At 49.6% G+C, this 16,889-nt stretch overlaps 1 protein-coding gene across 1 annotated transcript in view; it reads left to right on the top strand.

The window, feature by feature from the left end:
• Positions 1 to 16,889, top strand: part of LOC137304521 (adhesion G protein-coupled receptor E5-like) — a 58,803-nt gene that overhangs the window by 28,643 nt on the left and 13,271 nt on the right. The window contains exons 6-11 of the mRNA XM_067973158.1: positions 130 to 304; positions 2,524 to 2,631; positions 6,021 to 6,208; positions 7,210 to 7,380; positions 12,226 to 12,417; positions 15,510 to 15,730. Coding sequence (XP_067829259.1) covers positions 130 to 304; positions 2,524 to 2,631; positions 6,021 to 6,208; positions 7,210 to 7,380; positions 12,226 to 12,417; positions 15,510 to 15,730 — 1,055 coding nt within the window. The remainder of the gene's footprint in view (positions 1 to 129; positions 305 to 2,523; positions 2,632 to 6,020; positions 6,209 to 7,209; positions 7,381 to 12,225; positions 12,418 to 15,509; positions 15,731 to 16,889) is intronic.

Genomic DNA, 16,889 nt, shown 5'->3' with positions numbered 1-16,889 from the left:
CGGGCAGTGGCCAGTGTGCACTTGCTAAGGACGCAGTTGGGCTCCATCATCTGGCATCATCCAGCACCCCCAATCTGAGCCGATAACCTTTTGAGGAGATCACAGTTCAAGTTCTTCTTAATCCCACAGAAATTCACACACACCGTTAACGGCATGATCCAAAACATCTCCGAGTGGAAGAAAATGGGGAAGGGTGAGCGCCAGGAAGCTGTCATGTTACTCATGGACAGTATGGAGAGCATCGTGATGGTGGCTGCAGCAAGCATGAGCAATGAGACATTTAACTTAACAACAGACAATCTAGGTAAGGTTCCACCAAAGGGCATGAGCTCAGATGGCAGAAGTAGGGAGTCTGACCATTGGTTTCACCGCCTCTTGACTGGAGGAGGGGAAATTCAGCCATGATCGCCACGCCCTGTTAGAGAAAGAAAAACTTGCACTTATGTAGCACCTTTCACAACCTCAGGACAGCCCAAAGTGCTTTACAGCTGAAGTACTTTTGAAGTGAAGTCACTGTTGTAACGTAGGAAACACGGCAGCCAAATATGCACACAGCAAGATCCCACAAACAGCAATGTGATAATGACCACATCATCTGTTTTTAGTGATGTTGGTTGAGGGATAAACATTGGCCAGGACACCAGGCAGAACACCCCTGCTCTTCTTTGAAATAGTGCCATGGGATCTTTTACATCCACCTCACCCAAAGGACAGCACCTCCAACAGTGCAGCACTCCCTCAGTACTACACTGGAGTGTTAGCCTAGATTTTGCGCTCAAGTCTCTGGTGCCTCTGAACTTGAACCCATGACCTTCATGACTCTAGAGGCGAGAGTGATATCACTGAGCCACACCTAAATGTTGCTATCTAGTGACGTCGGCTCTCAAAGTTAGATGAAAAAATTGTCAGCCTCAAGTGCCCCACCACAGAGTAGCCTGCTGACAGTCACTATTCAGGTTCATGAATGGATTATAGTCGAGATACCGGAGGGCTTCTCTGCACCCTGGCCCCATCGGAAGTCTGAAGGCCCTCAGGATGACCTGTTCCCAATGACTCCTGATTTGTTGGGAAGTCATCTCGCCTATTGAACCCCCCGATAGGACAGCCGAGGTTGGGAACTTGATACTCTCACGGTCTATTAATAGCAACACCTAAGGACAACTGTCTGACCCCTGAACTCCCACAGGTCACTGATCCTGGTGTAAGGGCCGTGATCCCCCCACTGGGAACCTCTGGGCACTGTCCCCTTGTCCGAGTATATGAGGATGAGGGAAGTGTCCTCAATTTAAATATTCCTGGCCTTGGAAGCCGCTTCTCTGGTCCCAACTCCTCTGTTGATCTCGTTCGAAGAAGATGGAGGTTCCATCCCAAACAATTCCCCACAGAAACAGGCAGTGAAAACTGGGACCCAGTGCATTCAGGCCCTGACCTAACTCACCGCACTCTCCCCGGGAGTATGGCAGAAGGTCCATGGAAATTCAGGGAGTATCTTCTCCTTAAAGTGCTTTTGGGACTTTTTTTTCCATTTTGGCTTCCTTCTTCTCTCTCTCACTCAGTCCTATGTGTTCCAAGACCAATAGGCCAGCTAGAGAACAGGCCCATTGGGCCTAGGCCCTTCACAAAAGGCCTGGGAAGAGTGGACAGACACAAGAAATAATTTAAAAGGCTAATGGAATATTGGCCTTTATCTCAAGTGGGCTGGAATACAAAGGGGAGGAAGTTATGTTACAGTTATACAAAGCTCTGGTTAAGCCCCATCTGGAATACTGTGTTCAGTTCTGGGCACCGCACCTCAGGAAGGATATATTGGTCATGGAGGGGGTGCAGCGCAGATCCACCAGAATGATACCGGGGCTAAAAGGGTTAAATTATGAGGACAGGTTGCATAGACTAGGCTTGTATTCCTTTGAGTATAGAAGATTAAGGGGTGATCCAATTGAGGTGTTTAAGATGATTAAAGGATTTGATAGGGTAGATAGAGAGAAACTATTTCCTCTGGTGGGAGAGTCCAGAACAAGGGGGCATAACCTTAAAATTAGAGCTTGGCCGTTCAGGGGTGATGTCAGGAAGCACTTCTTCACACAAAGGCTCGTGGAAATCTGGAACTCTCTCCCCCAAAAAACTGTTGAGGCGGGGTGGGGGTTAATTGAAAATTTCACAACTGAGATTGACAGATTTTTGTTAGGGAAGGGTATTAAGGGTTACGACAGGTAGATGGAGTTAAGATACAGATCAGCGATGACCTAATTAAATGGCAGAATAGGCTCAAGGGGCTGAATGGCCTCCTCCTGTTCCTATGTTCCTAAGTTTTGGAGTTGGAATTGGCTCAAATAGGTCTTCCTAGAATAGGATCAGTGAGTCTAGCCATATCCAGAATAGGTTTTATTTAAAATACATGTTCATCAACATAGACTGAGTGAGTCATGTTTCAGGCTTGGTTTATGGTATAAAGGATTAAAAGGAGGAAGCAGCATTTGCAAACAATATTGAATGTTATTTGTTCTTATTAACATTTCATTTCAGATCTCCAAGTCCAAATTCTTCAAAATGATAAGATCAAAACAAATGGAACTGTCACATTATTGGCTAAAGGAAATGAGATGGACTTTTACTGGGAAACAAAAATGTCTGGTAACAATTTTTTCCCTCTTTTAACAATGAATTCTGAAGTTACAACTCATGCAAACTTTAGAAGATCTACAGCAGATATCCTTCTTGGCACAGGTCAAATCCAACAGCCCCAAGCCTATCAATAGGCCTTGTAACTAAGGCGGTGGGCCCAAGCCTATCAGTAGGCCTTGTAACTAAGGCGGTGGGCCCAAGCCTATCAATAGGCCTTGTGACTAAGGCAGTGGGCCCAAGCCTATCAATAGGCCTTGTGACTAAGGCAGTGGGCCCAAGCCTATCAATAGGCCTTGTAACTAAGGCAGTGGGCCCAAGCCTTTCAATAGGCCTTGTGACTAAGGAAGCAGTCCCAATATTAACAATGGTCCTTGAGGATAAGGCTAATAAGTGGTTGATCCTTTGGGAATTTTCATGGATGCCATCAACAATGTATAAAAAGATGTCTTTGACCGTTGTGCGAACGGATCTTGTTCAGATGTGGTTCACTCCCTCCCTGCTGCCGATGGGCTAACCCGAGCTGAACGCGACTGAAACTAAGACTTCCACGGAGCTAGGGGATTGAACTCATCTCCTTTTCTGGTCGTTTTCCTGTGCACTGAACCCAAATACTGGCTGAACTACAGATGCAAAACGGAGGGAAAACGGGGACTGATCCTTTTCCTCCATTCTGCACCTGAAAAACACTGCCCATGAGCTTCCTTGATATGGTTATCTGGTGCCTGAATGTGAAGAGGACACAACCAGTGCAAATTAGATGCAAATGGATGTCAACTAACTCTGCACTCTGGAGTACTGTGCACAGTTCTGAATTCCGTATTATCAAAAGGATATCTAGAGGCATTGGAGAAGGTGCCAAAAAAGATTACAAGAATGATACCAGAACTGAGAGGTTATACCAATCAGGAAAGCCTGAACAGGCTGGGGCTCTTTTCTCTAGAAAAGAGAAGGCTGAGGGGTGACCCAATAGAGGTCTTTAAAATTATGAAAGGGTTTGATAGGGTAGATATAGAGAAGATATTTCCCCTTGTGGGGGAGTCCAAAACTAGGGGCCATAAGAAAGTCACTAATAAATCTAATAGGGAATTCAGGAGAAACTTCTTTACCCAGAGAGTGGTGAGAATGTGGAACTTACTGCCACAAGGAGTAGTTGAGAGGAATAGCAGAGATGCATTTAAGGGGAAGCTAGATAAACACGTGAGGGAGAAAGGAATAGAAGGTTATGCTGATAGGGTGAGATGAAGCAAGGAGGGAGGAAGCTCATGTGGAGCATAAACATTGGCACAGACCAGTTGGGCCGAATGGCCTGTTTCTGTGAATAGACTCAATGTAATTCTATGTAGTTCTATGTAACACTGGGCGCTCCCACAGAAACTGGCAGTATTCCCTCCCCGGGTGCAGTGCAGTCACTTTCATTACCTCAGCACCAGAATGTAAATCACAAACTGCACTGCAGCTTCTGGGAAAAATGGCTTAACATTTATACTTTGACCACAAACTAGTATTTTTAAAACCCATTATCAGTAACTAACTACGACTGAGCTCCCATCCGTCAGCTCAGCAGTGACGATGGGGCTGAACGAATTCACTCTACTGTTGTTGTCACTTCTGAACTAGCCCTGGCTACTTCAATTATCAGCGTTCCTTTCTGTGACAAGTCGCTGTTGACATTGTCTGACCAGCACTCCCTTGGTCTTCCTCGGCCTCTTGTTCCATGTCCCTCTGTGTGCAGAGCATTCTTGAAACGTTCCCCAAACCATTGCAGGCGTCTCTCTCGGACCTTCTGTATAATAATATGGAATTAACGATCGCTTCATAAAGTCTTTTCTCCGTTTTTACCCAAAATATCTTCAACATCCTTGATCAGTAACGTTCAAGGTAAAAACTACCCTTTCAACACAGTATTCCAAAACCATTACCTCTACAAGTACTTTGGATCAGGAAGTATTGGAGTCATCTGGAGGCTCCGCCTGCACCAGCCCCTTTAATACTTTTTTTATATTCGTTCTTGGGATGTGGGCGTCGCTGGCGAGGCCAGCATTTATTGCCCATCCCTAATTGCCCTTGAGAAGGTGGTGGTGAGCCACCTTCTTGAACCGCTGCAGTCCGTGTGGTGACGGTTCTCCCACAGTGCTGTTAGGAAGGGAGTTCCAGGATTTTGACCCAGCGACGATGAAGGAACGGCGATATATTTCCAAGTCGGGATGGTGTGTGACTTGGAGGGGAACATGCAGGTGGTGTTGTTCCCATGTGCCTGCTGCCCTTGTCCTTCTAGGTGGTAGAGGTCGCGGGTTTGGGAGGTGCTGTCGAAGAAGCCTTGGCGAGTTGCTGCAGTGCATCCTGTGGATGGTACACACTGCAGCCACGGTGCAGCCATTGGCGCTACATTTAAGGCCGCTAAAGTGGGCTGCACCTAATAGCCCCCCCCATCATGTGAACCTGCTTCACACCTTTCTCATTCAAGAGGTTTTGGCCCCCGCAGTCTTGGTTCAAGTGGAGTCCCAAAATTTCCCCCCTCTCCGCCCCGGATAATGCTGTTAGATAGAGGAAACTTGCTGCTCATCCTTCCTGAGAGGTGGTTAAAGAATGAAAGAACTTGCATTTATAAGAACATAAGAACATAAGAAATTGGAGCAGGAGTAGGCCAATCGGCCCCTCGAGCCTGCTCCGCCATTCAATAAGATCATGGCTGATCTTATTGAAAGGCGGAGCAGGCTCGAGGGGCCGATTGGCCTACTCCTGCTCCAATTTCTTATGTAGCACCTTTCACATCCACAAGATGTTCCAAAGTGTTTCGCAGCCAATGAAGGTACCTTTGAAGCTTAGTCACTGTTGTAATGTAGGCAAACACAGCAGCCAATCTGCCCACAAGAAGTTCCCACAAACAGCAATGAGATAAAAGACAAATTAATGGGATGGGCTTTGGCTTTGTGCGACGATATAAAACAAGTGATAGCGAGCAGGCAGCCTGTTCTATATCTCTCTGACTTCAATTTACACTTTCGCCAGAAAGGTAAGATCCATCTCAATCTGTTTTTGTTGGTTGAGAGAGAGATTTTGACCAGGACACCAGTCTTTTTCTTCTTCAAATAGTGTCACGGGATCTTTTACATCTATCTGAGAAGAGGCCTTGGTTTAATAGCTCATCTGAAAGAAAGCACCTCTAACAGTGCAGCACTCCTTCAGTACTACACTGGAATGTCAGCCTGGATTTTGTGCTCAAGTCTCATGGAATGGGGTTTGAAACCACAACAAGGGCGATCCACTGAGCCATGACTTGTGTTTTCTTTTAAAGTAATCCTTCGAAGTTTAGGAGCACTGTGCTGGTATTGTCCCTTCTCCTTAAATGAAACAAGCTGTGGTCATGAAGTAACATCACAGACTTTGTCTCCTGACAGATTTTGCAGCCGTGTCCCTCCTCGCCTACAAACAGATGGAATCCATTCTGGATGTGGATGATTTGGAAATGGAGAATAAGAAGTATGGGAAGGAGTATTTGCAGCTGAACTCTGATATGCTAACGGCCACGATTAACAGTAACAACAAAACTCTCCAGAACGTCACTTTTATCATCAAAAACCATGAGGTTTGTAAAAACAGAGAAATCCTCTCACCCCCCCATTATAAGGCTTTTGGTTATAACACTCTCTCTGCAACACCCCCACTATAAGGCTCTCTAACACCCTCTATGTGTGGGATGTGGGGTAGAAGTCTTAGAATCATAGACAGGTGACAGCACGGAAGGAGGCCATTCGGCCCATCAAGTCCAAGCCGGCTCTATGCAAGAGCAATCCAGTTAGTCCCACTCCCCCTCCCTACCCCCTTAGCCCTACAAATTTTCGCTTTCAAGTACTTATCCAGTTCTGTTTTGAAGGCCATGATTGAATCTGTCCCCACCACCCCATCGGGTCTATCAGATTGTCAGAGTGAGGGGTATATCAGAGTGTATTACAATGAGAAGTGTGGGGTATATCAGAGAGTGTTACAGTGAGGGGTGTGGGGTATATCAGAGAGTGTTACAGTGAGGGGTGTGGGGTATATCAGAGAGTGTTACAGTGAGGGGTGTGGGGTATATCAGAGAGTGTTACAGAGAGGGGTGTGGGGTATATCAGAGAGTGTTACAGTGAGGGGTGTGGGGTATATCAGAGAGTGTTACAGTGAGGGGTGTGGGGTATATCAGAGAGTGTTACAGTGAGGGGTGTGGGGTATATCAGAGAGTGTTACAGTGAGGGGTGTGGGGTATATCAGAGAGTGTTACAGTGAGGGGTGTGGGGTATATCAGAGAGTGTTACAGTGAGGGGTGTGAGGTATATCAGAGAGTGTTACAGTGAGGGGTGTGGGGTATATCAGAGAGTGTTACAGTGAGGGGTGTGGGGTATATCAGGGAGTGTTACAGTGAGGGGTGTGGGGTATATCAGAGAGTGTTACAGTGAGGGGTGTGGGGTATATCAGAGAGTGTTACAGTGAGGGGTGTGGGGTATATCAGAGAGTGTTACAGTGAGGGGTGTGGGGTATATCAGGGAGTGCTATTACAGAAAATACAGTGAGCTTTATTCCATCTCCCTGTGTTTGGCTCCTGTCTCACAGGTTGACGATGTTGAAGATTACACGGTCTGCGTGCACTGGCGTGAGACAGAGAACAGGAAATTTTGGTCTACCAGCGGCTGTCGTAAAGTGGCCTCCAATTGGACTCACACCACCTGCAACTGCAGGCACCTTAGTAACTTTGCAGTGCTGGTTGCACTCTACAAGGTGGAGGTAAGAGATTGAGGGTATTGGGAAGGCCTGATACGCAACAGAGATTGGGAGATATTGGGTTTCGTCCCTTTTTTAGTGGTGGCAACTCACCTATCTGCACTGTTTCCTTCTGTGTCTTCTGTTAACCAGCTGCCAGTGTGTGTGAACGTTAAAAACACAGGGTCAATGAAAATTTAAAGGGAAGGAACATCTAGAGAGAATATTTTCTGTCCAAAGTTCTCATGGCTTAAAAAAATGGAATAATCGTTTTTCCTTTTATTTGTTCTTCGGGTGTGGGCAAGTCCGGCAATTATTGTCCATCTCTAGCTGCCCTGAGAAGATGGTGATGGGCCTTCACCTTGAACTGTACCAGTCCTTGTGGGTGGTGGGCTCCCAGAATGGTGTGATTTAAGGAATTCCAGGATGTTGTCCCAGCGACAATGAAGGAACGGCATTATATGTCCAAGTCAGGATTGTGTGTGACTCGGATGGGAGCCTGGGGGTGAAGGGGCTCCCAGAACATTGCTGCTCTTGCCCTTCTTGATGACAGAGGTCACAGGGGAGGGAGATGCTGTCGACGTAGTCTTGGTGAGTTGCTGCAGATCGCACACACTGCAGATACAGTGCGCCAGAGGCGGAGGGGCTGGATATCGAGTAGATGATTCCTGTGTTGAAATTATGTCAATTTGAGAACATCTGTCCCAATTTCCAGATGCTGGGAGGCTAATACAATTAGGCGGAGGGGCTAACCTCACAATTTCCAATGAAGACAACCTTCTCCACCTCGATCTCAATTTGGGGCTTTTTGTTTTTGTCTGATAACACTCCTGTGAAGCACTTTGGGACGTTTTACTACGTTAAAGGCGTTATGTAATTGTTGTTGATGTTGTCGGGGCTTTTCACATTACTTGCTGTCTATCCTTTTGCATCATCCTCCTTTCCAACATAGAGCCAAGAAACCCAGGGCACCTTCTACATAAGGACAAAGTTTACCAAGAGTGCATTGATGTCACAGCCAGCCTCTTGGTAAATTCCGCCCTTATAAAGCAGTTGTGTTCTGCTCCCTACTGGACCATTTGGGTACTGCTGTGTGCTCGATCAGTGGAATAGAGCCATAGAGTTATACAGCACGGATAGAGGCCCTTCGGCCCATCGTGTCCGCGCCGGCCATCAAGCCCTGTCTAATCTAATCCCATATTCCAGCATTTGGTCCGTAGCCTTGTATGCTATGGCATTTCAAGTGCTCATCCAAATGCTTCTTGAATGTTGTGAGGGTTCCTGCCTCCACAACCCTTTCAGGCAGTGAGTTCCAGACTCCAACCACCCTCTGGGTGAAAAAGTTCTTTCTCAAATCCCCTCTAAACCTCCCGCCTTTTACCTTGAATCTATGCCCCCTTGTTATAGAACCCTCAACGAAGGGAAAAAGCTCCTTAGTATCCATCCTATCTGTGCCCCTCATAATTTTGTACACCTCAATCATGTCCCCCCTCAGCCTCCTCTGCTCCAAGGAAAACAAACCCAATCTTCCCAGTCGCTCATCATAGCTGAAGCGCTCCAGCCCTGGTAACATCCTGGTGAATCTCCTCTGCACCCTCTCCAAAGCGATCACATCCTTCCTGTAGTGTGGCGACCAGAACTGCACACAGTACTCCAGCTGTGGCCTAACCAGTGTTTTATACAGCTCCATCATAACCTCCTTGCTCTTATATTCTATGCCTCGGCTAATAAAGGCAAGTATCCCATATGCCTTCTTTACCACCTTATCTACCTGTTCCGCCGCCTTCAGGGATCTGTGAACTTGCACACCAAGATCCCTCTGACCCTCTGTCTTGCCTAGGGTCTTCCCATTCATTGTGTATTCCCTTGCCTTGTTAGTCCCTCCAAAGTGCATCACCTCGCACTTTTCCTGGTTAAATTCCATTTGCCACTGTTCCGCCCATCTGACCATCCCATCTATATCGTCCTGCAGACTGAGGCTATCCTCCTCGCTATTTACCACCCTACCAATTTTTGTATCATCAGCGAACTTACTGATCATACCTTTTACATTCATATCCAAGTCGTTAATGTAGACCACAAACAGCAAGGGACCCAGCACCGATCCCTGTGGTACCCCACTGGCCACAGGCTTCCAGTCACAAAAACAACCTTCGACCATCACCCTCTGCCTTCTGCCACTAAGCCAGTTTTGTATCCAAAGTGCCAAGGCACCCTGGATTCCATGGGCTCGTACCTTCTTGACCAGTCTCCTGTGGGGGACTTTATCGAAGGCCTTACTGAAATCCATGTATACCACATCCACTGCGTTACCCTCATCCACACGCCTAGTCACCCCCCCAAAAAATTCAATCAAATTAGTCAGACATGATCTTCCCTTGACAAAGCCATGTTGACTATCCCTGATTAATCCTTGCTTCTCCAAGTGGAGACTAATTTTGTCCTTCAGAATTTTTTCCAATAATTTTCCTACCACTGATGTTAGGCTCACTGGCCTGTAGTTCCCCGGTTTTTCCCTACTCCCCTTCTTGAATAATGGTACTACATTAGCGGTTCTCCAGTCCTCTGGCACATCCCCTGTGGCCAGAGAGGTTCTGAATATATGTGTTAGAGCCCCCGCAATCTCCTCCTTTGCCTCACACAGTAGCCTGGGATACATTTCGTCCGGGCCTGGGGATTTATCCATTTTTAGGCCTGCTAAAACCGCCAATACCTCCTCCCGCTCGATGTTAATATGTTCGAGTATATCACAGTCCCCCTGCCGTATTTCTATGTCTACATCGTCCTTCTCCATAGTGAAAACAGATGCAAAAAATTCATTTAGAACCCCTCCTACATCTGCCGGCTCCACACACAGATTGCCATTTTTGTCCCTAATGGGCCCTATTTTTTCCCTAGTCATCCTCTTACCCTTAATATACTTATAAAACATCTTAGGATTTTCCTTTATTTTGCTCGCCAGTGTTATTTCATGGCCCCTCCTTGATCTCCTAATTTCTTTTTTAAGTACCCCCCTGCACTTTTTGTACTCCTCTAGGGCTTCCTCCGTCTTTAGCCTTTTGTATCTGCCAAAAGCCCTCCTTTTTTTCCTAATCCATTCTCGTATATCCCCTGACATCCAAGGTTCCCTGGAGTTCTTGGAACCACCCTTGACCTTTACGTGAACATGTTGCCATTGTATGGTCTCAATCTCCCTTCTGAAAGACTCCCATTGCTCTGATGTGGATTTTCCTACAAGCAGCTGATCCCAGTCCATTTTGGCCAGATCCTGCCTTATCCTATTAAAATCGGCCTTCCCCCAATTTAGAACCTTTATTTCTGGCCCCTCCCTGTCCTTTTCCATGACCACCTTAAATCTCACCGAATTATGGTCACTGTCACCAAAGTGCTCACCTACAAGCACTTCTTCCACTTGGCCGGCCACATTCCCTAGAATTAGGTCCAGTACCGCCCCCTCTCTTGTAGGACTTTCTACATGCTGGCTCAAAAAGCTCTCCTGGATGCACGTTAAGAATTTTGTACCCTCTAAGCCTTTTACACTCTGAGTATCCCAGCTAATATTGGGGAAGTTGAAATCTCCCACTATTATTACCCTATTATTTGCACAATTTTCTGAGATTTGCCTACATATCTGTTCCTCTATCTCCCCCTGACTGTTTGGGGGCCTATAGTACACTCCCATCAAAGTGCTTGCCCCCTTTTTGTTTTTAAGCTCCACCCATATGGCCTCATTAGAGGAACCTGCTAATATATCATCCCTCCTTCTGGCAGTAATTGATTCTTTAATTAATATTGCGACCCCCCCCCCTCCTCTTATACCTCCCCCTCTGTCTCGCCTGAAGATTCTGTACCCCGGAATATTGAGCTGCCAGTCTTGCCCCTCCCTCAACCATGTCTCTGTGATGGGTAATTCTGTATCTGTTCCAAAGGCAGGTCCAAAGTTGGAGCTGCCGATTTAATGGACATTCTAGGATGCAGACAGCTGCCTGATCGATGGCCATCTGTTGCGGACAGGGCCGGACATTCTCTGAACAGAGGCTGCTGGATTGATCCTTTGCCCCCCGCCCCCTTCAATAGTTGCGTTTAACCAGCTAGTGCTAGAGGTTGACTAATTAGTAGCAGGACAGGTAGATAAGGTGGTTAAGAAGGCATACGGGAAACTTTCCTTCATTAGCCGAGACATAGAATATAAGAGCAGGGAGTTTATGCTAGAACTGTATAAAACATTGGGTCGGTCACAGCTTGAGTACTGCGTACAGTTCTGGTCACCACATTACAGGAAGGACGTAATTGCACTAGAGAGGGTACAGAGGAGATTTACGAGGATGTTGCCAGGACTGGAGAATTGTAGCTATGAGGAAAGATTGGACAGGCTGGGGTTGTTTTCTTTGGAACAAAGGAGGGGTGATTTAATTGAGGTGTATAAAATTATGACGGGACTAGATAGTGTGGATAGGGAGGATCTATTTCCCTTAGCAGAGGGGTCAGTGACCAGGGGCATAGATTTAAAGTAATTGGTAGAAGGATTAGAGGGGAGCTGAGGAGAATTTGTTTCACCCAGAGGGTGGTGGGGGTCTGGAACTCACTGCCTGAGAGGGTGGTAGAGGCAGAGACCCTCAACTCATTAAAAAAGTACCTGGATGTGCACCTGAAGTGTTATAACCTACAGGGCTACGGACCAAATGCGGGAAAGTGGAATTAAGCTGGGTAGCTCTTTTTCGGCCGGCATGGTCACGATGGGCCGAATGGCCTCCTTCTGTGCGGTACGATTCTATGAATTAATCCATTGGCATCACTACCACAGTGCTAGTTCCAGCAGTGGAATCCCAGCATCTTCCTGCTTAGTAATGATCGTTAATTCCTCCGTAGAGCCCTGCTTTAACCACCATTACTTACATTGGGATCATTACCTCACTGGTGTGTCTGTTCACTGCGATCATCACGTTCATCGTGTGCCGGGGAATTCAGAGCACGCGGACGACTATTCACACCCACCTGTGCCTGTGTCTGTTCGTGGCAGAGCTCCTGTTCCTCGTCGGGTTATCTGCGACCAGAAACATGGTAAGAAGGCGAGGAACGGTGGTTAACGGAGGCCTCACTGACCCAGTGCATGCTGTCATCTCTAAAATAAGCTAAGGAAGGGTCTAGGAACATAGGTACAGGAGGAGGCCATTCAGCCCCTCTAGAGCCTGCACTGCCATTCAATTAGATCATGGCTGATCTGTACCTCAACTCCATTTGCCTGCCTTTACTCCATAACCTCACCCAACAAAAATCTATCGATCTCAGTCTTGAAAACTCCAATTGTCCCCCAGCCTCTATAGCCTTTTGCAGGAGGGAATTCCAAATTTCTGCCACCCTCTGTGTGAAAAAGTGTTTCCTGATTTCCCTCCTAAATGGCCTGGCTCTAATTTTAAGATTGTGTCCCCTCGATCTAGATTCTCCCACCAGAGGAAATAGTTTCTCTCTATCTAATAAATCAAATCCTTTTGACATTTTAAACACCTCAATCTGATCACCCCTGTGCTCATGGGAATACAAGGCAAATTTATGCAACCTGTCCTTTATCCTTATAATTCAACCCTTTTAAACCCCGGAATAATTCTGGTGAATCTGTGCACCCCCTCAAGGCCAATATATCTGGTGCGGTGCCCAGAACTGTACACAAAATTCCAGATGGGGTCTGACCAAGGCTCTGTACAACTGAAACATAACTTCCTCCCCATTGTATTCCAACTCTCTTGAGATAAAGGCCAACATTCCATTAGCCCTTTTTTGATTGCTGTTTGTACCTGTCTACTATCATTTAATGATTTGTGTAGTTGGATTCCCAAATCTCTCTGCTCGTCCACAGTTCCTAGTTCCTCACCATTTAGGAAAGCTCAACTCATTCCTGTCGTCTAACAGATGACCCGTGCACTTTGCAACAAAGGCCACCGCAGCGGGACCTGATTTACCCCCCGCCACCCCCCCCAGCCCCCACCCCCGCCTCCACCCCTGCCCCCGCCCCCGGCCCCCCCTCCACCCCCGCCCCGGCCCCCCGCGCCCCTGGCTGATGCAGCACAGACCTGGCATCCAACCTTGAACCATCCAATCACTGGTGGCTCAGCGGCTGGTGCGTTTCCCCACCGTGCCACCAGGGGGAGCAGTGTGTGTACTTTCCGGATAAATTCCTGGAAACCACGACGTTGGGTTTAGAAACAGACGGGGGGTTTGGTCGGCCGCCCATTCCAGCAGTGAAAAGGCCCCCGCACCACCCCACCCTCCCTCACCCCCCGACCCCACCCTCCCTCACCCCCCCGACCCCACCCTCCCTCACCCCCCCGACCCCACCCTCCCTCACGCCCCCGACCCCACCCTCCCTCACCCCCCCGACCCCACCCCCCCTCACCCCCCCGACCCCACCCTCCCTCACCCCCCCCGACCCCACCCTCCCTCACGCCCCCGACCCCACCCTCCCTCACGCCCCCGACCCCACCCTCCCTCACCCCCCCGACACCACCCCCCCTCACCCCCCCGACCCCACCCTCCCTCACCCCCCGACCCCACCCTCCCTCACCCCCCCGACCCCATCCTCCCTCACCCCCCGACCCCACCCCCCCTCACCCCCCCGACCCCACCCCCCCTCACCCCCCCGACACCACCCTCCCTCACCCCCCCGACCCCATCCTCCCTCACCCCCCGACCCCACCCCCCTCACCCCCCCGACCCCACCCTCCATCACCCCCCCGACCCCACCCTCCCTCACCCCCCCGACACCACCCCCCCTCACCCCCCCGACCCCACCCTCCCTCACCCCCCCGACCCCACCCTCCCTCACCCCCCGACCCCACCCTCCCTCACCCCCCCCGACCCCACCCTCCCTCACCCCCCCCGACCCCAGCATCCCTCACCTCCCCAACCCCACCCTCCCTCACCCCCCCCGACCCCACCCCCCCTCACCCCCCCGACCCCACCCTCCCTCACCCCCCCGACCCCACCCTCCCTCACCCCCCGACCCCACCCTCCCTCACCCCCCCCGACCCCACCCTCCCTCACCCCCCCGACCCCACCCCCCCTCACCCCCCCGACCCCACCCTCCCTCACCCCCCCGACCCCACCCTCCCTCACCCCCCCGACACCACCCTCCCTCACCCCCCCGACCCCACCCTCCCTCACCCCCCCGACCCCACCCTCCCTCACCCCCCTGACCCCACCCTCCCTCACCCCCCCGACCCCACCCTCCCTCACCTCCGCTACCCCACCCTCCCTCACCTCCCCAAACCCACCCTCCCTCACCTCCCCTACCCACCCTCCCTCACCTCCCCAACCCCACCCTCCCTCACCTCCCCAACCCCAGACTCCCTCACCTCCGCTACCCACCCTCCCTCACCTCCCCAACCCCACCCTCCCTCACCTCCCCACACCCCTCCTACCGCTGCCCTACCCCCACCTCACCCCACCCTCCCTCACCCCCACACCCCTCCTACCCCCGCCCTACCCCTACCCCAGCCTCCCTCACCTCCCCAACCCCAGCCTCCCTCACCTCCCCTACCCCACCCTCCCTCACCTCCCCTACCCCACCCTCCCTCACCTCCCCTACCCCACCCTCCCTCACCTCCGCTACCGCAACCTCCCTCACCCCCAATCCCAGCCTCCCTCACCTCCACACCCCTTCTACCCCCTGCCCTATCCCCACCCCACCTCACCCCATCCTCCCTCATGCCCCCATCCCCCCCACCCACCCTCACACTCCCCCACCCCCCACCCTCGCCACCTCCCACCCCCACTCCTTCCACTCCCCATCTCCCCCCTCACATAACCCCACAACCCCCATCCTCATCCCCCCTTGATTTTGAGGCTCTGGCTTCATTCACATTCGCCAGGCGAGCCACGTGGTGCTGGTCCGAGTGAGCACTGCGCAGGCTCTGACCGATTTGGACGTAAAATGGCAATCAGGGCCCTATTTACATCACAGGAACCCGATTTCCATATTTAAAGGGGCCGATCGCCTGAATCGGGGCGGGCGCTTTGGACACCTGGCGGTGAGACTCCTGACCCCATTCCGAGGCCGTTAATCCCAGGCTAAGGCCCACTCAAAATTCACCTCAGTGCGCAGGACAATTTATCAGGGCGAATGTTTGAGTAACACTGAAAGGACTCTTTATCTCCAGAGTGTTTGCAGGGCCATCGCTGGATTCCTTCATTATCTGTTCCTGGTGTGTTTCATGTGGATGCTTCTGGAAGGCGTCCAGCTTTACCTGATGGTGGTGAAGGTGTTCTTGACGCAGAGTCTTCGAGGGAAATACACCTATCCGGTTGCCTACGCCATCCCGGCCCTGTTTGTCATTATATCAGCAGCAGCAAACCCGAAGGGATACGGCACCAGAGAATAGTGAGTGAGCCTGCGACAGAATTCCCTTTGTGTGACCTCTCCCTGTTCTTCCTTCCCCTGGAGGTTCTGACTCCGATGGGGTCACGGCTCCCTGGGGCACTGGCAGCCCTCTGCCATCTCGCCCAGTCGCCCGTCCTTTACGTTTGAGCCTGGGCGATGAGTGCCAGCAGGCGTTTCAACTGGAAATTCAGTGGAGCCCAATCCTGTGCCAGCCAGATTCCAGCAAAGGGCCACTGGATCGGAGGAGAGTTAACAGAAGTTGCTTTTTACATTCGGGTTCAGATCGAGGGAATAGGGAAAGACTGTTTCAGTGGTTAGAAGTGAGGGGAAGGATGAGGAGCAACTTATTCACACTGAGGATTGTTGGATCGTGGAATGAATGAAAGAGAGAAAGAAGGAAAGAGAGAAAGAAGGAAAGAGAGAAAGAAAGAAAAGGAGAAAGAAAGAAAAGGAGAAAGAGAGAAAGAAAGAAAGAGAGAAAGAAAAAGAGAAAGAGAGAAAGAAATAAAGAGAGAACGAGAGAGAGAGAAAGAAAGAGAGAGAAAGAAAGAGAAAGAGAAAGAAAGAGAGAAAGAGAGAGAGAGAAATAAAGAAAGGGAGAAAGAGAGAAAGTGAGAAAGAAAGAGAGAAAGAAAGAAAGAAAAAGAGAAAGAGAAGGAAATAAAGAGAGAAAGAAAGAGAAAGAGAAAAAAAGAGAGAAATAGAGAGAAAGAGAGAGAGATAAATAAAGAAAGGGAGAAAGAGAGAAAGAGAGAAAGAAAGAGAAAGAGAAAGGAAGAGAGAGAGAAAGAAATAAAGAGAGAAAGAAGGAGAGAAAGAGAGAGAAATAAAGAAAGAAAGGCAGAAAGAAAGAAAGAGAGAGAAAGAAAGAGAGAGAAAGAAAGAGAGAGAAGGAAAGGAGAGAGAAAGAAAGAAAGATGTGATTTATATAATACCTTCCACAACCTCAGGGCATCCCAAAATGCTTCACAGCCAATGAAAGATTTTTTTTGAAGTGTAGTCACTGTTGTAATGTAGAAAACACGGCAGCCAATTTGCACACAGCAATGACCAGGTAATCTGTTTTTAGTGATGTTTGTTGAGGGATAAATATTGGCCAGGACACCGGGGAGAACTCCCCTGCTCTTCAGTGAAATAGTGGCCGTGGGATCTTTTACAT

The sequence above is a fragment of the Heptranchias perlo genome, chromosome 37 (assembly GCF_035084215.1).
Source record: "Heptranchias perlo isolate sHepPer1 chromosome 37, sHepPer1.hap1, whole genome shotgun sequence".
NCBI classification, from domain to species: Eukaryota; Metazoa; Chordata; class Chondrichthyes; order Hexanchiformes; family Hexanchidae; genus Heptranchias; species Heptranchias perlo.
This window is presented reverse-complemented; position numbering and strand designations above follow the sequence as displayed.